General features: G+C 38.9%; 1 protein-coding gene across 6 annotated transcripts in view; it reads right to left on the bottom strand.

The window, feature by feature from the left end:
• Positions 1-2,087: 2,087 nt before the first annotated feature.
• Positions 2,088-25,296, bottom strand: part of CHKA (choline kinase alpha) — a 50,856-nt gene continuing 27,647 nt past the window's right edge. Inside the window, exons 1-12 of one of the 6 annotated variants that reach the window (XM_075754809.1) lie at positions 24,758-25,269; positions 20,706-20,817; positions 13,603-13,656; positions 9,433-9,546; positions 8,689-8,822; positions 8,305-8,409; positions 7,889-7,947; positions 6,167-6,254; positions 5,160-5,268; positions 4,573-4,679; positions 4,158-4,239; positions 2,088-3,505 (exon numbers count right to left, since the gene is read on the bottom strand). In XM_075754809.1, the coding sequence (XP_075610924.1) occupies positions 3,446-3,505; positions 4,158-4,239; positions 4,573-4,679; positions 5,160-5,268; positions 6,167-6,254; positions 7,889-7,947; positions 8,305-8,409; positions 8,689-8,822; positions 9,433-9,546; positions 13,603-13,656; positions 20,706-20,817; positions 24,758-25,098 (1,365 nt within the window). In that variant the 5' untranslated portion in view covers positions 25,099-25,269 and the 3' untranslated portion in view covers positions 2,088-3,445. Of the gene's footprint in view, positions 3,506-4,157; positions 4,240-4,572; positions 4,680-5,159; positions 5,269-6,166; positions 6,255-7,888; positions 7,948-8,304; positions 8,410-8,688; positions 8,823-9,432; positions 9,547-13,602; positions 13,657-20,705; positions 20,818-24,139; positions 24,285-24,757; positions 25,270-25,296 lie in introns of those variants that run through there. The other 5 variants (XM_075754812.1, XM_075754811.1, XM_075754810.1 and 2 more) reach the window with 5 other exon arrangements.

Here is a 25,296-nt window from a genome sequence, read left to right as displayed (position 1 = left end):
CCACTGACAACCACCAGAGACCCCTTGAAGACCATCAACTCAAATCACTGAGCATGTGTGATGGGGAGGAGAATATGTAAATGAATTCCAAGAAATTATTATCATAGGACTGCCTTTTCTGAGAAAAACAATGATTATGTGTGTTTTGATCCTACATAACCTGTGTGTTGGTGATCACCTGGCATGCACGTTGGGTGGAGCTATCCCCCATGCATCCAGCACTGCAATACAGAATGCCTGCCTTTTAACACTACATTGGTGTTATGAGGTTTATTCCCAGGTTTTGGTGACAACCAGAGACAGTCCTTCACAAACTTCTCCAAGAGTCTCTCCCATGGGGTGCAGACCTTCAGGAGCAAACTGCTCCAGCGTGGGTCCCCCACAGGGTCACAAGTCCTGCCAGCAAACCTGCTCTGGCATGGGCTCCTCTCTCCACGGGGCCACAGGTCCTGCCAGGAGCTTGCTCCAGCATGGGGTTCCCACAAGGGCCATAACCTCCTTCAGGTGCCTCCACCTGCTCCGGTGTGAGGTCCCCCACGGACTGCAGGTGGAATCTCTACACCCCCTCATCCTTCCTCCATGGGCTGCAGGGGAACAGCCTGCTTCACCATGGGCTGCAGGGGAATCTCTGCTCCAGCGCCTGGAGCACCTCCTCCCCCTCCTTCTGCACTGACCTTGGTGTCTGCAGAGTTTCTTACATCTTCTCACTCCTCTCTCCAGCTGCAAAAAGCTCTCTCTAGCTGTTTTTCTCTTTCTTAAATATGTTACCACAGAGGCGCTGATTGGCTTGGCCTTGGCCAGCGGCGGGTCCATCTTGGAGCCGGCTGGCATTGGCTCTATCAGACACAGGGGAAGCTTCTAGCAGCTTCTCACAGAAGCCACCTCTGTAGCCCCCACCACCCAAACCTTGCCATGCAAACCCAACAGTCAGCTTTAACATTCAGTGATTATGAGTAAGAGTAGACTGTGCTCCAGTTCCTGTTTGTCTGCTGCAAGTTCTCAAAGAAAACTTAAACTTGCCCTTAATGGACAAATCTACTAAAAGTCATACCAGGAAGAGAATAAGCATTGCTCTCTGCTCATTAGTTTTGACTTACCTATGTCCCCGCTAAGCTTACCACACAGCACCTAGGGGATACCCACCCTGTTTAAAAACAAATTTACATTACAGAAGGCACCAGATTGAGCATGCTTTGCTTTCCTTTAGGGCCTTTCCTTCCCCTCACCCTCAGAAATCACATGCTAGAGTACAACTGCAGTTCTGGGACTTACTGAAGCAGTCTTGCCAGGAAACTTTATGGCTTAGTTTCCTCTCAGAATTTGTTTAACGAGAGCTGTATCTATCTCAACTCTAAGAAGGAGCTTCACCTCTGATGCAACCTTGTATTACAGTTAGCACTACTGTGACTGAGCCTTCTTCTCTTTCTGGTTCTGAGAAGCAAAAAGTGTAATGGATGAGTCAGAGAACAGTCTCAATGGGCTTCTTGAGAACTTGAATATACCCTTGGAATACAAAACAAGGCTTCCTACAGAATGGACACCTATTACATACCAGTCCTTTTCAACTAGCTGCAAAGCAACATTCTAAACTGTCTGCTTCCACCCCTTTCATTACCACTGCCATTCCCAGTGGGTTTACTGTGTGCAACAGTACCAGTTAAATGAAGCCTCCAGTAGCCCAGAGAAATTACCTGGCTATTCATACTACGAATACATCTGGTGTGCCAGTACAACTCAATATACGCTTGTAACTTTCACCTCTGTTTTTAAGGTAGTTAACAGGACAGATACAGTAAAGTGCTTAATCCTAAACCTTTTCCCACCTCTAAAGCTATAGACTTTAAACTGATCTTCAGCCTACTTTCCATCACTTGCTTTAACCACCTTTCTTCCCCAGGCTTTCTATTAGCATTCAGTTATACAGTAAATGCTAAAGACATTTAAGTAGAAGGTATAACCCACAGCACTGAGCCTAAAGCTTAAATTAGTCTGCCTTCGAAGGCAAGGATGAAAGTACTTCCAGCATAGATTAAGTCCAGAAACAGCACCTATTTTATGCTGCAGATATAACAAAATCATAGTTGATATTCTTAAGTCTTTAAGTGCTTTATATTTATTATAAAGTATTAATAATTGAGTGTATGGAAAATTATTCTCTATACTAGAGAACAAAATGACAGCTTTTACAACTTATGCTACACAGTACATAAAATGCTGCAGTTTTTCAGCTGCTTGAAACAGTATTTGCTATACAAGTGAAAAAGGGTAGACTTGGAAGTTTATTGTTTATAATACAGTGTGTTAGAAAGCACAAACAAATAACATTCAAAATAAACAAGCTCCCAAAAATCTAAAGAAATCTTTAGATGACATGTACATAGATTATACTCAAGTTTCAATATATACGTTATTGTTCCCCACAAGATGCTCCACTCTACTGGATTGCTGGAACATGATGAAAATTTAAGGTGCAAGAGAAGCACCTCCCAAGCTACACAAGCATTGCATGGGCAAAAAAGTAATTTCCTTAAGTGTTCTCTGCAGTCTTTGGCTCTAGTATTTCTTACAGCCATATACTGTGGCAACACAAGAAGAGAGATAGGATCCAATTAAAATATTGTCAATGCCAATCCAGTTCTGGGGAGTTGCTAGAGCAATTCAAGGCACTCTTCCCAGTGCTGCCAGCCCACAGAACCCCCTGTGCAGGACACAGCATTTTAAGAGACAACCAGACTGGGCTAAAGCATGTTCTTGAAGGACATGGAATGAACAGTTCAAGACAAACTCCTTCAGAATGTCCAGTTCAAAGTTCATTCATACTTCACAGGCACACCAGCTTAAGAGAAACATTCATGTATATGCAGGTAACACTTTAAAGCATACCGCTTCAATGTGTTTAGTTGCTTTATGGTTAAAGTGGTGTAACATATCAGCAGCTTTGAAGACAGTGTTCATGGGGCATGTTGAACCTAATCTCACAGTAAGATTTTAAGTCTACTTCACAGTTTAACAGTTGTCTCCTTTGCTTTTCCTTCTCATTAAGAGGCAGTGTCTACAATGAAACATCTTTTACAACTGTTCTGCTTACAACAAAGCATAATGCCAACACCTCCCAGCAAATGTACTTGCAGTAACACTGTTTGCTTTGATGTATATGGTATTGACACTTAATTGTAAGCTTCTCCCATAATATAAAATACCTTCTAGATCAAAAATATTTAAAGATATTGCACTGTTGTATTTTACTTTTGCCTCCCAATCACATTCCAAGTATTTATGAAACTGTAAACAAGTCATTTTTATACAGTCTTCAATACTGTACACTTGCATTCCAAGGAACTGGAATTCAGTGACACCTTCATTAAGATACAGTAGCCTAAGCACAGTGTAAGTTCTGTCCAGCTGCCCTCTTCATACAGTAACCAACAGGCCACTCCTCCCACAATCACACCTTCAGCTTCCTCTTCTGATCAAAGTATGCATCAAATCTGGATAACGCATATTCCTGGAGAAATAAGGGATACTCAAAGTAAATACAGTGGAGTTCTATTTGCGATGGGGAAGCATAATGAAGGTATTAACTGTGTTACCTTCCTAATCCATCATCTCAATGCATTAATTAGCTCTATTTGGGAAGGATAATCTCTCCAGAGGTGTTCTGGCCTCTTAAAGTTTCCTTCAATCTTATTTTAACTCTAACACTATTAGCTGCTGCCAGCATGTCAGAAAGAAATAGGAACTAACCAGGTCAGATTTCACTAAAAAGGATGGCTTCTGCAACACTTGCAGGCTATTCAATGTACTTGAAAGTTGTATCGCTTTACAGTACACTAAATATTTATCAAGAGTTAAATTGATCTGTTTCTCAAGTATTGCAGACTACTTCAGTGTAAGGCATCATGCCACTGCAAGGTCTGACACATAAGGCTATAGTGTCTATGTAACAATGGGAAGAATTTCTGAAGTTTTTATGATCTTAGATGTTCTTTACATTGCAAAGAGCACATACTAGTAACAAATTAATTTTAAAGAGTTTTACTCCACTTAGAAGATATTAGTTGCTGTGAGAGGCCATTTAATTTACTTTCTGATAATGTACCACAGGTTACTTAGAGTATACATTTTTAGTTACATGAAACTATGATTAAGTAACTTACCAGGTAACCAAACTCAATGGATGAGATCTTTGCTTGTATAATAGACCACAGACCCCAGAAGAAGTGTGATGCAAGGGCAAACCTGAAATTACAAGGCTATGTTTATTGAAATACCCAGCAAAGTCACAACATCTTATTTCAATATCCTGTTAGCAAAAGCATTCCCTAGTTTGGAGATGTCCACACATTTTCTTCAAGTATGACATTATAAAAATAAATCCATGAGTAAAAAATAAAAATAAATTATAAAAATAAATCCCCATGGAGTAGTATTTTGTTTAACCGCACTAATAGCATATGCCACATATCTAAAGATTACAATGGATTTCTTGGCTAAGTTTCTCCACCCAGTGAGGTGTACAAGTATAGGTATCACAGCAGAAGTTTCAAGATGCAGTTGTGAAAGACAAGTTACCTATTAACTTCTATCAACACTTCTTCTTCTTCTTTGGACTTCTCTTCACTGCTCAGATTTTCAAAGCCATCATGGAATGCAGACAGGTAACTGGAGATAAAATGAAGCTAGAAGGCAAGTAAACAAGAGAGTTACAACTCATCTCAAGACACATTTGCTTCTTTTAGAAGCAGGCACACCTTTTAATAAGTTGTCATTTATTTTTTCCAAACATTGACAGTGCTGGAGTTAGCTTTGAGATTAATAGTGGTTCTATTAATTGCTTGGAAGTCTGGTTTAAGAAAAGCCCTATTAGGACAAATAACATTTTGCTACTGCCAACTAATTTCACAGCTGCAGTCCACCACTACTGGACTTTTTGTGGTGGATAGCTACATAGCACATAATAGATATTCAGGATAGAATATTTATGATGAAGTTTCTATGATTTTTAAAGCAAAGGTAGTCAGGATTACAGAGATACATTTAAGGAAGTCATGGAGGAAGAAAGGTCTTGGGACAACATTAAGTCCAAAACAGAATTTGAAGAGAGGGTTAAGATTTGAAGGCTGTGGACACTGGCATTTTATTATGTCTTATGTGCCTACCTGTTGCTTCTTTGAAGGATATTTAAGAACACTAGCTTTGAAGAATGGGTACTTCTCATATGTGTAATCATACATCCATTCACAGAAGTGATTTCCAATATCGAATCCTCTGAAAAAGATAGAGTACCTCAAATTTGCATACTAGAAATCTGTTTTTGCATAAGCAAATCTGAAACCAAATTTAAAAGCACAAGGCTTAGATCTTACTGCAGTTTTGCTACAGGAGGTAGAGAACTCATTACTAGAATACAACTTTTTTGCAAGTTATTAAAATCAATTAGTAAAGATAGGTAGTTAAGAATGAAAGCTACCAGCTACAATACTAGACTTTGCTGCCAAGTTTTATACCAATGGAGACAGTTAAAATACTTGAATATGCACTACATATCAGCACAAAGTCAGACCCATCTCTAATGTTAGCATTATTGCAGGCAAAGTATTTAACATATCCGACTTTCACATTACTAGAATTCAGGGTTCCATTATGTTCCAGCTATGCTAATGTTTAATGATCCCAATGACTCTGCACAGTTAGATCATCCTTAAACACAGGTACTAGATGACTGAGGTAAGAACAGAAAGCATTTTGTGTAACCACGTAGTGAAAAACCTTCTAGGATTACTCTCATCTGCACAGATGGGAAAGCCATTTGAAAGGACTAAAGAAAAGAAATGCAAAAGCAAACCTGTCCTCACACAATCTACCATTCTCCTCATCTCACCACTAGAAAGAAATTTTGACATGAAAGCAAGAAGCTATTTATGCATAAACAAACCCACTGGTCTGGACAACAGAGCTCCAACAATTTTGACTCTACTGTAAGCCCATACTCAATGCCATCAGGACCAGAGCTGTTTCTACTAGTTATATTTGCTGTCCACCACTAATAGAGCAGAACACAATTCACTAGAATAAAAAGAATCAGCAGTGCAACACTTGATCTCACTGCAGCATGTAGAAAGTAATACACCTTCCTGCTGAATAGAAAAAAAAAAAAGCAATTTACCGGTAATTATAGCTGCTGTATTCAAAGTCAATGAGCATCAGCTTTTGGTTTTCCGAATTCTCTCTGCCTTCCAGAAGCAAGACATTACCTGAGAATTTTAAGATAATACAGCATATTCAATAGTGTCCCAGGAAAAGTACAGAAAAGCAATACTCTATCTTAAGAAATATTGTTCAAATAATCCCAGACATTCTGTACATCTGCACAGAAGAATGATAGGAAAAGCCAAGTTGCACCAGCTGTATACTGGCATACTGAAAGCAAGGAAGTTTTCTTCTGTACAGGCAGAGGTAGACTTGTTCTCTCAAGGGTCCTGCTTCTCCAGTGTTTAGCTTGCAGCCAACTCAAGTGACACTGTAAGCCTTAGCAGCCCTTGCTGAATTGTTTCTTTCCACAGCTAAACATCCAAATTATGCAACATCTCATACCTACATAACACTATCATTGATCACACAACATTTGGGACAGGAATTGCTTTTCAGCAGCCTGAAAGCTACAGACTGATCACTTTGCCATTCAAGTATGTGGCACAACTGGTACTTATACTAAAGTTCAGCCTTTTCCTTTATAACAGGGAGATTGCTCTATCTGTCTTTCAATTCACTTTGTCACTATAATTCATCTGAAATACAATGAGTCTGCCTCTTAAGTGCCAGCTAGTAAATAAATTTAGAGTAATTTCAATTTCCGCAATTGTTTGTCCCCTCTCCACAGGTATATCTGTTCTCTATACCATACCCTTTCACTGACAGAACAAGCACAATATTTTGCTCCCCCATCCCTGCTTGAAAATTTAGGTTCCAAAGCTTGACCCAGCCCTATCATGCTGACTTCTCCAGTACTGTACCTTGCCACACCAGCGATGAGACCTTGAACTCTACCACTATTGAGCTAGGTCTTCAGACCTCAGATAAGTGGCTTCCCCCCCACCTGCCATACTGCCTATTCTTATGTGCCTATCCCTTCAGGGAAATCCTCTCCCAGGCCAATTCCTCAGTCTTAGCTAACAAGACTAGGACTCCTGAGAAAAAAACAGCCCTGCATATAGTCCTAGTATAGCATCCTTCCAGCTCAGCCCAGCTTAGCCACTGCACAAGCGACAGGGAACACAAACACAGCACACCCAACACCCTCAGCCCTGCCTCCTTTTCCATCTCTTTAGATAACTGGCTCAGAAAAATGTATTTCCTCCATGACTCCCAGAAAAAGCACTAAAAAAAGTGGTAAGGTCTTCCTAATGTTTCTTACCAGTACAAGCTGAGAACTGCTGAGTCAAATTACTATACTTTTTCAGTATCTTCCTTCTTTTAAAAGGACTAAAGTATATCTTACCCTGATCATGTATATTGCAGACAGCTAAGAAAGATACATTCTTAAAAGAAAGCACACAAGGCTCCCATCAATTACAGAATCACAGAATGCTTTGGGTTGGAAGGGACCTTAGAGCTCATCTCAATTGACCTGTACTAACAGGGCATGTGTATGTGCTTGGCCTAACTCAGATATGATACTAGATTTTCTCTTACTTAGCCTAAAGGATTGCTGAAGCCAATGCACTTTGCTTTGCAGCTCTTGCACACTGGGAGTACACAGGCTACTGTTTCAGGTCAGCTGCCAGGGCAGTACCTCAACAATGTGACTGCCTCTCAGAAAGCAAACAAGTGACCAGAAAAGGCTTAATACTACATCATTGAACAAGGTCATGAAATATTAGCAGCTTACCTTCTTGACAGTCATTGTGGCAAAATACAACCGGTGATGAAGTTGCTTCAAGCATAGCTCTGGAAAAAAGCAAAATAGGATCTTGTAACAAATGACTAAGTTCAGTTCCACTTCCAAGTAAAGAATGGGTTTTGCTGTAAGAATCTGAAGCACTATTCACTTCTAGCAAAACCTTATTTTCTCAATTAGGAGCCCAAGATCAGGACAATGAAGTTGGACTTCACTGATCAGCAAGTCAGATCATATCAGTTTGCAGTCATATGAGACTCAGGTTGGCTACAAAACCAAAACCAATCCCCAACTTGTAAAGTAAAATGAATATAGGGTATTATACTGTATAATGTGTTTGAACAAGTACACAAAGTCATACTGAAATTGTGCAAATTGGAAGATAGTGGTAGACAAAATAAGCCTACCTTAGATTTTTCATTTCCTGGGGGAGATTGTAACTGAGGAGTTTGTTCAGTTTTCTAGTTCTGGATTCTCTGGTAAATTTAATCCTCAGCACCTGATTTAGATATCTGTTAAAAATAGAGACAACAGTACAGCATTTGTTACAATAAGTATCTTCCCATACTAAGATACCATTTAAACTAAAAGTCAAGAGAGTTAAAAAAAAAGAGTTACTAAAGAAAGTGTTATTATTCTTCAAGGTAATTTAAGTTCCTCAAGTAACTATGAAACAGTTTCTGGGTACAGTCAGAGCTTGTACTCTCAGGCATTCAGGAAAAATGATCTGCTTATCAAAATTACAACAGGTCACCTTTTTTCCCCACACTTTAAAGTATTGCATAACTTACTTTTCCATTGTTCCAAAAAGCCACTTAGGTTCTTTATTAAATGGCATTTTCATGCCATGAAATCTAGCCATCTTCTCAGCTATTTCAGCAGATATGTCAGGTAAGCTTAGTTCTTCAGTACTTAGTTTCCTGCTCTGTAATAAAATATAGTATTCTTAAAATGCAGTTAATTGATTAATTACAAAAGTGTCATTAATTAGAAACACTAGTCTTTATATATTATAGTATAAAATACTACCATAGTACTCAAGCAATATACTTTTTTCATCCCAAATGAACTTACAAAATTGCCCTCTGGAAAAGCTGAGTTAGCCAGCCTAGCTTACTTATGACTTAGTCAATTCTCCTCTAGATCAAGACCTGGGCAATATCACATCTCACACTGACTATCTTCAAAGCAGACTGGGTATAAATATTTAAGAACATCAAAAGCATCTGCTCATGTTGCTGTTAAAGGAAAGCGTTACTCCATAGCTTCCAATGCTATGCTAACAGGCTTTTTATCTTCATTTATTAGTCTCTGCTACAGCTGAAGAGTTTTTAGATATCTCTTCCTGGCAAGAGCTATAATTGGGCTCTCCAACACCCACTGTAACTGTATCAAATTACAGCTAGCAATTACTACAGGCTGCCAAGTATTCCATTCCCACATCCCTGCTTTTCTGGGCAGTCCAGAGACCTTTTTGTCATGATCAATTAAAACAGCTACCAGCAGCCCACTAACTAGTTATGAATAGGACTTACGGGAATGAATTCCTCCAGGCGCCCTTGTGGAAAGATTCCATACAGCTTTGGGCCAAGAGCTCTCTCTGCAAGAATGGCAAACATAACACTTTCCAGAACCATAGCTTCTGCCCCCTACAAAAAAATTTAAAGCATTAGCTGGTGCTTGCACAGAAATGAACTTAGGTGTGCACAATAGCTAAACTGCTTACAAAGTGAGGAATTTTAGGGTTAGCTTTAAAAAGAAGACTCAGCTTTTTACTAACCAAAGTTTCTTGACTAATAACAACTCGTTAGCATAAGAGCAATACAAATATTTTGCTTTAAAGTTTAAAGCTGGGGAGAAAAATCTATATTACTTAATAGGTACTGTTGGTGGGCCAGGTCAAAGGAAAACTGCAAAAAGCAAAAGACCCTCTCCTCCCTAACCTGTGTGAACTCTGCAAATTCATTTCCTGAAGGAGTTTATCCTACTGAAGCACAGCACAGGAACTATAAATGTTATCCTTGGCTATTTTAATACACTTTGGAACACTGCCTCACAAAAGGACATTTTAACTATGCAAGTGAATGAAGTGAATGACTGAACTAACCAGTTTTTCAATTAGAAGAATGACTTAGTATTTGTTTCTGTTAAAAAAAAAAAGACCTAAATGTGCTTAAGAGAATAACTTGAACTCCTGCTAAGGAGCATATATGTGAACAAACATTCTTCCTTTTCTACCTCCAAACATACTTCAAGTTTCAATGACTTTTCTTCAAGATTTTCCTTACATCAATAAACTCGGTCCATAAACACAGCTTTTTAATATGAATGTTCAAAAATAGAAACATGAAATACATCTCAAAAATAGTTAAAATCACTGAAGTACAGCTTTCTAGATAGGTAAGATTAGCTGTAAATAAACACAGAAAACACAATATAAATCACGACTTATAGCAATTATGTGAACTAGAATCCAGCTATACTCAAATCCTAGAGGTCTACTAAGCCTAGCCCTACTTTTGAGCAACTCATCCTAAAGTCTGACCCATGACACTTAAATGCATAAGAATTAAGAGCACAAAATTAAGAAAGCTCTCAGATATTTTGGACTACAGAGTCTTTTCAATTACTATGGTCATCACAGGCTCAGACAGTAAGTAACACTTTCTATACAAGTTCCACTCTTGAGTACATTCCAGGCAGTTTCGTTGATAAATTACATTTATTACTGACCCACACATTATTATGGCATCTTCTCAAGAAATTCTAGCATTTCATATTGAAGTGTAGGAAAGATTGATGTAACTATGTTTGAAGCATTAACTTAGAGTCATCAAGAATATCAACTGAGATTTTAAGATGATTTGCGTATGAATGTATAGCATCTATGTCCTCCACTGTTTTTCTGTATCAGCTCCTCAAAGCACAACTAATACACCAAAAAAAATAGGTACTTTTAATCATTTCACATGCCCTCACCACCACAGATCTGAACTTTTCTGTTCAGTTCTAAAGTCTAATGCCAAGCACCAAAAAGCAAATCAGATACAGTCTTCTCCATTATTAGCCAATATTAAATTTGCTTGTGCCTGATACAATACCTGGTATTTTAAAAGTCTGATTACAGCAATCCTGTTGGCTCTTCCCATTAAGATATCAGTTCCTTGTTTTCCCATCTTACCGAAAAAAAAACTTGTGATACTTTGATAACAGCAAGTGCCAAAGAAATGTTCTTCATTAAGATGTCCCTTAATGCATCAGAAGTGACAACCAGAAATAGTGAAATTTCCAGTTAGTGCACTTCTAGGTTACTTCTGCTACATGCCTGCCTAGCCCTAGTCTTTTAAGACATGCCTAAAAATCTAGAACCTTCAGATAATCCACAACTACAAGATTACAAGTTTGTAAACTTCTGTGTTAGCAGCGTTAACAAGGACAGCTGCATCTCTCCATGAAAGATCTACTTCAAGATTAAAAAGTACAGGCAAATATTATCTAAAGGCAGCAGTATAAGAATACTCAAGTTTGAATGCTATGGCACCTGACTCTTAAAAGACAAAAAAGTTGAAAGCACCAAAAGACCTTCTACTTCTGTAACAGAATGGACACTTGAGAACAAGTCTCATGAGAACTCTGGAACAATACCATCTATTTTTTCTCAGGCACAAAGCCTTGTCCTTCATAATACCTGATGGATCTTTTACCAAGTCTCCACTCCATACACTACTGTCAAGTATAGGTATGGAAATAAACTACTAAAGGACATTAGAAAATTCTGTAGCATACTTCATATGGACACTGAACAAATGTAGGTATCCAACTGTTCAGTTAAATATACACCTGGCTACTTTTTTAAAGTATTAAGCATTGTAACTAAGTAAATTATGTATTGCAATACCTTCAAATACTTTGCAATATACTTATACTGCCAAGAAAGCAACCTGTTGTTTTAAACTCCGAAGGCCTCAATTTTAACCAAACAGATGTAACCATGAGCTCTTGTATTTAAAACAAGGTTCTGGAGAAGATTTGACCACTCACGCTTTTAAATGAATGCTTGGAGCTGAATGGTGCATTTCAAACTTAAGAATTACAAACACAATTACAAGACTTTTCCAGCACACAACTCCCATTGAGGCAAGGAGAGATCAAAAGCCTTTCTATACTTCAGCTGGAACTGAAGCTTCTGCTTTATTCTTGCTTCAACAAAAAGCTCACTATAAAATACATTAAATATTACTATTTTGATGAAAATTACCCCTAACTATAGCAAAACCAAGGTAAAACAGAGATAATCCCTGTTAAAATACCTTATCAGCTGACAGAAGACTATCCCATCTCTAGTAACAGTTGTCAAACACCAGGCAGCTCTGAACAGCTTCTTCTAGCTATCCAGAACATTTTGGGATTACCCAGAAGTTTTTCTTCTCTCCAGAGGATGACATTAACTCCTCTGATCAAACCTACCTAGAATTTTTACTTAGACTCAAGAAAATTAACAAATCCATACTGACAGGAGTTTTGAATACACTGACCCAACATTGCAGTTCCAGCACTATGAGATTAATAGCAGAAAACAATAAGCTACCACCATAGAATCACTATTTTCAGGCAACAAATGAAGACAGTTCTGAAGTTCAAAGCCTTGCTTCCTGTACTGCAAAACTTCTATGAGCTGCTGGGACCAGGGTGGGACTTGTTTGGATTTTTGTTTTCTTTCATAAAACTTTAGGAACTTTTTTTTTTACTGGATTGAAGTGGAGAGAAATCAAGCCACCTCCATTTTTCATCTCAAAAAACCTGAGGAATCAAACCAGCACATTTTTCAGTTCAGTCTTCAACTGACTGAAGTTGTTCCAGTAAACTTAACTGAAAGTTCAACAAAACTTCAAAAGCAATCATTCAACAACAAAAATTTTAAAACCAGTTTCAACTCACTAGAAAAAACCCAAATGTCTGAACTGTTTCAGGTGGCATTCCCAGAAGGCAGAAAATACAAGGGGAAAAAAGCAGCACTTATCAAACGAGTAAAACTACTTTTCCCTAATCACTGCCAAAACCATTACAAAGCTGAAAAATGATAGCACAAGCAAAGCGTCTGGCTAACATGCTGCAATGTTACCCCTTACTGAAAAAAATACTGACAGGGTAGAAATTTAAATTACCAAATTCTGTTCCAGTGACTTTATGAAAAATTACACTCGGCTGAACATTATGCTGCATGAGCAGAAATGGTTCCAAATACAAGAAGTGTGCAGAACACAGATGATCCAACCATAATGCTAATGATAAACACTTAATGTTCAAGAAGTTCTCTCCAGCTCCATACACTTTCCTCAGAAGACTTCCTCAATGTATTACAGTATAGAGATTAGGTAAAACAGAGTACTGATCTTCCTCTATTAAAGAAAGAGCCTAATATTAGAAATAGCAGTACTGATGCCAATGCTAGAAATGGTAAGAAACCATTTAGGGTAGAATTAAGGGGTGGGTGTGTTTCTTGTTAATACAGAATGCTTAAATCTCTCCAAACTATGTGCAGACACTCATTATAATATTACTTCTCTGAGTAAATAGATTTCTTCATTTTCTAGAAACACAGCCCAGGCACTATGTGTAGGAACTAATGGTTTAGAACAAGCAGGATCACCACATTTCTCTATCATCTACAAAATTCTGTGAAATAAGCAAATTTAATTACTCACTTGCAAGTCATTTTCCTTCTGAGATTGTACAGACTCTCCTTTATTACAGGACCTCTATGAATGAGAAAAACCAAACACAATGAGAAGATGAAATTAACATGATTAACCTGCAACCACCAGAACAAAGGGAGTAGAAGAGCCAGCTACAATTAACTACATGTCTCAACACTGTCTTGATCTGTGACAGCTACAGCACTAGTATCCATCTGACCTCTGACCACCACACTATTTCAACAACTCCAAAATCTTTCAAAAGGATGTGCCACTGAGACCAACTCACTCCTGTAAATAGCCTGAAAGCTGATTTTCACGTATGTTTTTATTGTTTTCCACTATTTCAAAACAAGATTTCAATATATCCTATACATAGAGGAACATTTTTTAATTAAGAGAAAACTAAGTCCCTCCGCATGACATCTGGAATGATATTCTTCTTACAGGTAAGCCACTTAATATATGCATGACAGAGATAAAAACCTTAGAAAGACTGTTAGAAGAGGCATGTTATGAAGCTTGCCAAGCACTTGCTTTTTTCTATTACCTTATTTTCCAAATTTTTTGTGACTAGAACTTCCTTATTTACAGTATGCTGTCTAGGGTATATCTACACTATACCACTGGCTGTGCAAATCCAAGATTTCTCTTCAAATGAACTGCCCATGTAAGCTAAAGATGTCTCAGTAAGAACTGCAGTATACTAGCAAAACTTTAACAAATTCCATGCATAATGTATTGTGCTAGGATTGTTAACAGTCATTATAAGGCAGTTTCAGAGTACCAAACCATACCCTCAGCAACTGAATCCTCAATGGCACATGCTTTTAATAGAGCTGCGCATTTAAAATTCAAGATGTAATAAAAACCTTGTCCTTTAAAGGGCCTGAAGGTAAGGAGAAGAGAAAGCAAATATTTGCTTAGAATTAGCGACAGTTTGTGGCTGCTATTTATGTTGCAATTCCACCACTGACTGTTTAAACCGGACTAGCTTTAGAGGCCCATAAAGGCAGCCTGCATCTCCACCTTCTGAACAAAACATTTGATTCATAGAACCATGTGCATACCTTTCTGTTCCAAAGCTCTAACGTGTCCAAAACAAGGGTGGAAGTATGAACTTAATGGAATACAGTTAAGCAACACCAGCTGCCTTCAGTACAATACATCAAGCTAATGATTTACACAAGCTATACAGTTACAGTACTTCAGAAGGTATAGAAGAAGTATAGTTAATATGAATCGATGGTCTTTCAGCAAGTGCTTCCCATTCCACTAGGATAGTAAGTTTAAAACAAGACAATATGAAAACTACTACTAGTTTATATTCCTTTCAAGGAAATTAATCAAGTCAAAACATATTCATTAAAGCTAAATGTGTAACTACTCGACAGTATTAAAGTCATTTACAGAAGGCTTCTCTGAACAAGCATGTCCTACATCAACACCACTCTTGCATCTTACAGATTTTTCTTGAACAGTCAGAAAGTTACTCACCATCCAGGAGTCTTTCCTGATTAATGGTGCTCTCAGAATGGTTCAGTTCATCAGAAGGTAAGCAGACTAGGCTTTTCCCTAGAACCTGAACTGGCATTCACTTTCCAGAAGTCATACTGTATAGAGAGCTAGCCAGTTCTAACAGTCCACCTCAAATTAGTGTTGGAGATAGCCTAATGGCATCTACTGTGCCATTAGAAAGAGACATGGATGTGTACTGCAGAGTCATCAGAAAAGGAAACTTCTGCAGCATTCCTTCCTCTTTTCTGTTCCCTCAGCATGAAGCATTAGTGTCCAGAGGAGAATCAATACAAAGTAATTTGTAAATAACTTGCAAATATGAATGGGAGCTTGGAGAGGATCAGTCTTCACAAGTGGCTATGTACTCAGCCTAGAATTAGGGAAGTCTCCAGTACGTGTGGTCTATGAGAATGAAGTAAAATGTAATTTTATGTAACAGAAGTTTAAGAGTTTAACAGACATCGAAGTGGTAGGATTTGATTGTTTTCTGACTGCGCAATCACCCATAAGAACAGTGGTTCAAAGTGAAACATCTCATACTATGAGGGATTTGATCTACATATTTAGCTCATGTGCTCTTGGCTAAAGCAATCAAAGCTTCAGTTTCTCCATAAACTCTAATGCTCACTCCAACTTATGTCCAATTCTGGGAGCTATTTACTTCAACAGCAATGAGGAGATTTTAATTATCCAAATAAGCAAATGATTGAGTAACTGCTGGATATTTTTAACCACTCACTCTATACAGAAGTATTAACTAGAAATGGACATGTGTTCTACATGTTTCAGATTTCTTTAAGTATTTGTTCAGTGCTTTTATTGTGGGAAGGTTTATTCTCAAAGCAGATTAAGAAAGCTCACTACAATTTTAGTAAGGGAGAACAGAGACAACAGAAGTTGTTATAGAGTCTACTTTGTGATCATGTAAACTGAATTTAAGGCAGGAAGCTTCAGGTATAAGATGAACATCCTTGAATGGGAGACATTGCACATTATCCGATCTGTGATCGGAATATGACCAGACAGTGTTTATACATCTGGCAGTTTGACACAGAAAACTGAGTTCTTCATAATTTTCTCCCTAATGTCCCCAATTTATTTCTCTTTTAGCTGGAAGATGAGCTCTGTATCAAAAATCTCAAATGATGTTTGGCAGGAAGAAGAAAACTCAACTCTTTTTCCCAAATAACCCTTAGCTCTGCCCACAAATTTAAATCTTACATTATAACTCACTATTTTTTTCTTTTTAGTTTACTCAGCTTTAGTAGTTTTCAAGACTTCAAAATACTGCAATACTTCTATTTACACAAATGTCTAGGAATTCAAATCCCAAGGAATTTCAAAATTACAAGGAACTGCCCAAGAGGTTAGAGGCAACCTCTGCAGTGGAAACTGTTCTTAATTCTAGAAGCTGTTGGAAGACATTGATTTGAACTGCAGGGTATGGGAACACAAACAATCTGAGATTCAGCAATAACTATTTCTGCTTCTAAGAGTCTGCTATTGGTAACTGATCCCTGCCAGACCTGAAGGAACTAATATTAATTTGCTGAAGTCTTAGAACCTAGCATGTGAAGAACAATTCTCAGTTCAAGCCCTACAAAAGCCACAAAGACATCTCTAATCCTCTTCATTTCAAGTTACCATTCTCTTATGAGGGAGCAGAGGAAAGGAAGGGGCAGTACTTAGATATTTTGTTATTGGTGTAAACATTCAGATGCACAGACAGTAGCTGGTGCTACTTAAACCTTATTTTTAAAACAATGAAATCCAGTACTAAAGAAAATGAAAGCTGTAGAGAACGCTCCAACTTCAGAGATCTCATACTATACCGTGAATCGTGTCTGTCACCTGGAAACCAGAGTGCTCTAGGCACGATCGCATGGGCAAGCCTGCAGCAGAGAACACATGCATATACAACTAAAGTGGTACATTACCCCCAGAATACCCTTAACTCCACCCAACACAAATATATCCCCGTAAGAGGTGCTTGGTTTCTTTCAAGCCGTCTGCCAGTGCCAGGGATTTGTAGTTACTCCATGCTACAAACAGACATGGACACCAACAACCACAGAAGACGTTGATAATTACAGTTACACAGCAGTCTGCATTTTATTTAGTTACAAAAAATAAAAGGCAGCAAGGCAGGTATGGAAAAAGATTTACCACGGAACTGTGGCAACCATTTATACTTATTTTGCATCTGCTCACATAAAAATTGAGATACCAGAGAGGAACATTAAGTATACTGGTTTGTTTTTCCTCATTTATAAACAAGACTGTTTTGGCTGTTGCAAAGTAACAGAGCCCCAGTGAATCAGAGTTCAAGGTTCTTTTGACATGTGTAGAAGAATGGGAATCAATCCCCAAGTTACCTTTTGATCAGTGAACTTCAAAGAAATTCACCTTAATTTGAGCTTTTTTTTGTTGATGCTATCTTATGTTGAAATCCTATCTGCATTTCTAACATGGGAAGTTTTGGTTGTTCTAAATTTAAGTAGAAACACTGTAGTGATCTGATATGAAATACAATCTTAAAGTCTGGACATTAAATGGCATATTGTTGGAGAACCTTTTGTTTCAGTTGTTTTAACACTGATATAGCCAACAGTGAAAAACATTTTGTCATGAGGAAGTTTTACTTTCAATGCTCCCCTTTAAATTTGGCAACAAAGCTGGAGCAAGAATAAGTGAAGCAGAGTAAGACGTTTCCTTTTTTTCAATGTAGAACATATCTGCATCGTAGAACATATCTGCATTGTGCCTCAAACATTTGGGTTTTAATGTGGTTAGTACTTTAACCTGTCACAAGCACAAATATTTGTCTTAAAAAAAAAGTTCTGCTCAAGGATATACTCAAGAGAAGTCCTTGATTTTTAAACATCCATGCCAGTGCGACCATTCATAATAATGGTCACGACAGCTCAGTTCATCTCCCCCCAACTCCCCCCAAACAGTCATGCACACAAAAAATTGGCTTAAACATATCAGCTATGACAGAGGAAGGCACAAAGCCTTCCCTGTGTGGCAGCTTTAGCCAACTGGCATGGTTTATATTGGATGAGTTTCATGTACTGACATTTGTGTCTTCCAAGATTCATAATAAGCAAACTGGGGCTATTTTCAAACTGCAAAAGAGGTTCCTTTAAAAGGTGGCTCAGAGAATTATAGTGCCAGTATCACTCATTCTTAAGTTAGTAACAGGTATCTATTTTTTATTTCTATTCAAAATTTTAACTTAAACTTGTCTTCTCCATGTACAATTTGGTGCAGATTGCTACAGATCTATAGTATTTACAGTAAAGGAATAAGAAGAGATGGTATTATCACTGTTTTGTGCTCCAATTCAAACAAAGTAAAACGGACAAGAGTTAAAACATGCTACAAAGGCTCAAACAAACAAGTGGTAACTACTAATACCCAGTGGCAGTTACAATTAAGGCATTGAGAATTAAGTTGTGACTTTTCAGTATACAATCTCAAAACAACTTACTTAAGCAGTGTCCCTTAATTTCTATGGGCTTTAGACTTAAGCAATATTACTAAAAAAAATATCAAATTGCTCCCTCTTAACAGGCTTGTCATAAGATTCTGCTTATGCCACCCAGAAATTCATAAGAATCCTAAGTGAGATTTTCAAAATACCCCAATAAAACAGTTTGCTTATATTTTAACTTGCATTTAAAGGTAGAGGGGCTGGAAGAGACAAATGTTTGTTGACAAAAATTGTGAACCTCAATGCAATCTGAAAGTTTTACCTTGGGACTTTCTCTGCTTACTTAACCTTTAGTGAACTGCACCAACAAGAGCAGTCATTTCACTGCCACTAAGGAAATAAAGGAAGTTAGACATCTCAAAAGATCCTTCAACACCAAGAGTAGAAAGGTTAGAAAGTTATGAACACACTTTCAATTTTCAAACCGAATTAGTTCTGATTTTAGAGCCCAAAATTTTATTTTGATTTCTTCAGTGGATAGGGGCACAGAAAAGGCAAGTTAAAAAACCCCGAGGGAAGAAGAGGGCAACCAAATTCCAGAGTCTACTTTACTTTTTCTTTGAAATACAAGAGAAAGGCCACATTTCTTCACAGCTCTTGGGCAACAGTAGTTCTACCTCTACAGCAGTTTTACAGCCCATGTTCCTACTCAAGCCCTCTACATATTAAGTCAGCATTACATTAAAGCCATTAATAATTCTGAAAAAATTCTTAGCATCAACCCTAGGAGTCATTTCGAAAACAAAAGTTTCTCACCACCATTTTTTCACTTTGCTTTTTGTTTCTCTTAAAGGAAACACTATTTAAGCTTGAATTAATGAACTTCTACACATTTTTCTGGTTTAACAGTTTAACTTTCCCAACATACATATGGTGTTATAGCCAAGCATTTCATGCTATTTCACACCACTGGAATCTTTTACATATTTCTGGTAAAATTTGCTACCATGGGAAAGTTAATACCTCACATAATATAATAAATGAACACTTTAAAGCTTAAAGTGACAGTATCCAATGAGATTTTTAATAGTAAGTTTGGTCAAGGCAGCAGAAGCAGGAAGAATGGGTTGAAATTTCAGGAACAGTCAATCTCCTGCAGATATTGGATCAGTTATTCAAAGCAACTGAGTACTGGAAAATACCAAATTAATGGGTAATAAAACCAGACCCTCTAAGTCAAATAGAAATAACTGCCAACATCCAAATATAATTTTATGAAGCTGCAATTTTTCATAAGGTTGAACACTTATGTTTGTTTATTTACAATATAATCAGGTGTGTAGCAGAGATGGGTAAGAAGATATGCTGTACAGTCCTACAGTAACAGCCTGTAAGCTTTAGAAGAAAGCACCTTTACAATATATTCTTGATTTTAAACCTTACAATTTGAAACAGATTTGCCAACCACTTCTCTTAAGGTGTGACAAATTTCAATGCTATTTACATTTTACTAACCAAATAAAAGTAACAGTAGAAGAGTTCAAACAACATCTGGTTAAGCTTCTATGCCAACTACAAGGCATATCACACATTTAGAAAAGCATGTTTTAGAATGAGATGGCTGTACGGTATTGATGTTTGTGCTTCATTTTTATTCTAACACTATAGATCAAATTTTCCAGCAACACAATTACCCATGAGATCTAAGAAAAATGCTTGAGCACTGCACAAGTTTGACAAAACCTTCAACTTTTATCTCCAAGACTCATAAGTGCTATCAAGATTAAAATTAAGCTGCTCAGTCTCCTGCAATCTTGCTAGTTATGCAAAAGTTCTACATACTGTACAGAAGCAAACTAACTTCTCTAAAACACCACAGTCCAAACTTAACACCATAAACAAAACATTACTGATCAAACAGACAGCAAATGAGACTTCAGCTGGTACACGCCAGTCAGGATCTGTATAGAAAGGAGTGCAAGTTCTAGACAATAACAAACTATAAAGAAAACTGCTTTAAACTAGCATTTACCCTATTACAACACATTTCCAAAAAGATAAAGCAGCACACACTTGCAGTGTGTCACAAATGAACTCCAAACATATTACAATTAAGCTACAGAAGCCCTCCCACTCCCAAAGCACTCTACGTACTCACCATCTGCAGGATTGCACCATATAAGCGCAGGAGAACTTTCCGTGGTTCATCTGCAACTGTCTCAATAGTATCAGGTAGCGAGCACTGAAACAGCATGTTGCTGAGGCCACCTCTATCAAGAGAAAGGTAAGTTTATCAGCTAACTTGAATGAGCAAACATGTTTCATTTTCTACAAATTCAGGCACACTAATCATCCTTTTAGTATGATTAACTGATCTACTTTTCCAACAGTACCAATAACACGTAACATACAAGGTTCAATAAAAAAATTGGCAGCTTTATGCTTCTTAATGTATAGTTCACCATCAAGATCCATTGATCCAAATTACAGCTCAAGCTATGAACAAACTGATGTAAAATGCAACAGGCAACTAAGATGGAGATTTCTGTTAATTATTTTCAGGACTTCTGGAAAGCAATGATGGAGTCTTGTCAGATATACTTGGTTGCACAAACAAGCAAGAAAACAGCAGAGTAAGCTTAAAACCCTAAGTTTGAATTCAGAGCTGGTATCACCAGGATGAAGGCTACAAAAATTTAACCTGAATACCTGTGCTACAGCATCACTGATGAAAGTCTTACTCATGCTATCATTCTTAGGGACTCATTCAATTTTGAAATTTACAATTAAAGCAGTTCTTTATTTTAAAGAAATTGTTCATATATTTGTCAAAACTAAAGTCACCCTCAGAACCTATCAGGTAAGACACAAACTAGGGAGTCCTGTGCTTCAATCACTCAGGGTGTTATACAACTATGCTGCCTTTTCATACAATTACTGTTTTACAACAGTGTTCTTACAGGAAGAAGTGACAGCATTTGTTTTCTACAGGTTTATAAAGCTAGATACTGGATTAGAGAAGCTAAGTTTCTTGATTTCTAACAGCCCGCTAAGAACACCAGTCTACTCAACCCACTTTTTCTTTACTACACTGTCTTTCTGCATCCTCTTCATTATGTTCATTAATAAGTTTTCAAGTTTCCCTTCTGCAATAGATTTTTCCCTATTCTTCCTCTACTATAAGAGGAAAAAGTACTGAAACTTCTGGTTTACTTACAAACCAGAAATGCAAATCAGCTCTAATGAAAAAAAAATGTCTGTCTCACCATTAAAGAAAGAATTTTCAAAAACAGATACAGTCCAAATATAGCAGATAGCAGTAAAGGGATGAGGTACCAGAGATTTTAAAAGTAATTTTATTTGTAGCACGCTTCATAACTTACTGCAGTAACTCTAGAATTTAAATAGTTGTACCTCTGTCACATTGTGATTTCCTTTCACAAAGTAATACAGTTTTTCCATAGCACCCAAAACATAAGTATTTAATACTAACTTGCAGTGAGCTTTGATTCCAGGAATCCATGGCAAATCCAAAATACAGTGGCCAAAATGCAGTTCTTAGTCCTAACCTGACACTCCTCTCAATGACTTTTCAAATATTTTTCTGGGTTCTCTTACAAAAGAGTGGGAAAGTAGTAGACTTTCTGGAGAAAAAGGCTACCAGAAAGTAGACAACCTGTATGTATTTACTGGGAGATGATACAAAGAAGGGCTGGCCTACATATCCAAAGCCAATGATTTGAGAAGGAAAAAAACAAGTCTCAAGAAAATAGAGTAAAACAGCAGCTGCACAATATGTTCAAGAAGACAGAAGGGAACCAGGTGGCTTGGCAGACATCCAAAAAAGGATGTTTAGAGACAAGAGATATGAAGTAACTTTGAACCATGAAGGTGAACAGGTAGAAAAAAGACAGATGGAAAGAATATCAAACGAAAAGCAAAGCCAGACTAATCAGATGCAATCCAGAACATTGGTTAGTTATACCAACCACATTTCTGGCTTCATTTAAACTGTGCTAGACAGGTTTTTTGAAAAGCATTTACCATCTTTTCTCAGCTTCTGATGTAGACTTTGGTGAAAGTATCAATACTTAGATAGAAGAACTAAAACACACTTTACAAAGAAACACACACTAGAACTCAAAATCCTGTACAGTTATGTTACTTATTTAAACACACTCTTGCCTGCATACAGTGCATAAAAGCCCAGAAACTCTTCTTTATACCTCTCCTGCCAAACAAGAGCATCCTACTGAGGCTCAAGTCCATTAAACAGAAGTTTCATTATAGTTTTATGCACTTTAGACTTCAAAAGTTACCTCTAATCAAGGAAGTCCATACATGAGTCTAAGAAAAGGTATTGTTCTCCTGAAAGGTCAGTAGATTCAGCAGCTTGTTTAAGGGTCCAAAGGGCATATCATCTCACTCTTACACAGATAAAGCTACCAGTTAGTCTACTGCTACAAATTACTTATAGGTCACCTATTTTCAAAGCTTCCCCCAAATCACAGTCACAGCAGTTAGATGTGCTTATATATTTGCATTCTGATTAGATGCAAATCTATTTCTTTGCTCTCAAACAATAAGGCCTGGATCCCTTCATCCTATGATACCAAGGACCTAACAGCTGTTCATGAGCATGGTTTGCACTAACTCAGTCAAGATGGCAATACTGAGGGACACACTGGAGAACGCACACCGAGTGCTTGACTTCTGTGTAACTAGAATCAGCAATCCAGTACGATGCTACATTCTCTGTAGATAGAAGTGGTGAAAATACTTTTGCCTAAATAAATGCAACTGCCAATTAGCATGGTTTTGCACATTCTTCAGTTTCAGCCCATCCTCTCTTCCTCCCAGTCTGGAAACCATCAAGCCATTGAAGTGGTGTCTCAGAGGGGAAGTTTCCAAGAAATGCAAGATTAACTGTGCTAAAATCCAAAGCTTTAAAAAATAAGTGCCAAACTCAGCAGTACAGACTAATAAAGATGAAAACAGAATTAAGCAAGTCAGATTACAGACATATTACCAGACTAGTCTACTGTCTAGGAACAGTACCAGTCTTCTAAAAATTCTCTCCCTTCATAAACTTAATATGATCATGTCAAGTAAAGAGAAATGATCTAAAAATACAAATACTATCTGCACTGGCTTGCAATGAGTTACTCATTTTTAATAAGGCTTTTAAAATACACTTAGAAACGAGCATGACAGCTTTTGATTGTATTTTTACATATCACAGCTTTGTCAACAATTTATGCTCACTTAGCTAACTGGAGGTAGATTTGCATGTATTTCATGTATCAACAAAAGCAGAAACACTAGGAAGGCAAACTTGTTCAAGTCCTAAGACACTAGACAATCAGTCTGTAAAAATGAAAGTCTAAACTAACACAGGTTTAACTAGCTTACATGACTGGTACGAAAACGAGACTTGTATTCCACAAAGAAGGCAAGGATCTCAAACACATTACATATGGCTTCTAGAACATCCCCAGTTTACATATTTCTGCTGCCAACGTTCTGAGTCACAAGTACTTGTTACTATAAATGCTAAAAAAATTATTCACATCATCGATATACCGCATTTACCTGCTAACTTTTGAATTTCAGAACGGTCAGGGCCACGCCTAAAAAGGCACTTTTTTCTCAGGAGTGAGCTCCGTACTCGGTGCAGCGGTTCCCAGGAGCTCCATCACTTTTACCGTCAAGGTCCGGGGCCCCTCTCCCGGCTCAGGGCCGAGGCGCTGCCGCCGCGCTGCAGCACCAGACACCTCGCACCATCACCCTGTCCCAGGCGGGGGGGGGGGGGGGGGGGGGGAAGGAGGGGGGAGGGAGATTGACGCAACGAACCCACGGCCTTCCACCTCCCCCCGAGCGAGACTCCCCGCGCCGAGGCAGTGGATGCAACCGGCCCTGCCCTGCCGCCAGCCGCAAACCCCCAAGCAGGTGTGCGGAGTGGGGAATGCCCGCGCCGCCCCACAGCGAATGCGAGAGGCAGATGCGCAGTCGCTCCCCACGCGGCACCGAGCCTGCTCCCCTCCGCCCAGAAAAACAAATATAGAAAAGATTTTTTAAAATAAAATTAAAGAAGGAAAAGAGGGAGACCCGCATCTCCCGCGTCAGGAAGCGGCTCGGACTCCCAGCGTCCAACCGGCCCCGCCCCCATCCCACAGGGACCAACCACCCCCACCTCCCCCCAGCGCTGACCTGATGGGGTTGATGCGCAGCTGCTCCTCCCGCAGCCCCCGCCAGGCCCCAGGCAGGAACTCCTTACACCACAGATACGCCTTGCGCCGCGTCCGGGGGTCGAGCGGCGGCTCCTCCTCAGGCGGCAGCGGCAGCAACAGCGCGGAAGGCGGGGTCGTGGCGCCCCCGCCTCTGCCCGTCGCGACGGGGTCTTTCCCCTCCGGGTCGGGGTGGGCCAAGGGCGAGGGGGGCTGCCCGGCGGCGGGGAGGACGACACCGCCCCCGCCGGAGCCGGGGCTGCAGCCGAGGAGGAGCCCGAGCGGGGAAGGGTCGGTCTCACCGTTACAGAACTTGGTCTTCATAGCGTGAGGCGGGCGTGAAAGAGAGCGACGGCAGCGAGGAGGGGGCGCGGCGGCCGTTAGGGCGAAGAACGGGCGGGGGCGCGCGCGACAACTCACGCACTCTCACCTCGCGTGCGTCCCCCTGCCCCGAGCGCCAGAGGCGAACCAGCCGCGCGCTCCTGCCCGGCCCCCCCCCCTTTTATAGGCAGCTCGGCACGC

This window comes from Balearica regulorum, chromosome 5 (genome assembly GCF_011004875.1).
Source record: "Balearica regulorum gibbericeps isolate bBalReg1 chromosome 5, bBalReg1.pri, whole genome shotgun sequence".
In the NCBI taxonomy this organism is placed as follows: domain Eukaryota; kingdom Metazoa; phylum Chordata; class Aves; order Gruiformes; family Gruidae; genus Balearica; species Balearica regulorum.
This window is presented reverse-complemented; position numbering and strand designations above follow the sequence as displayed.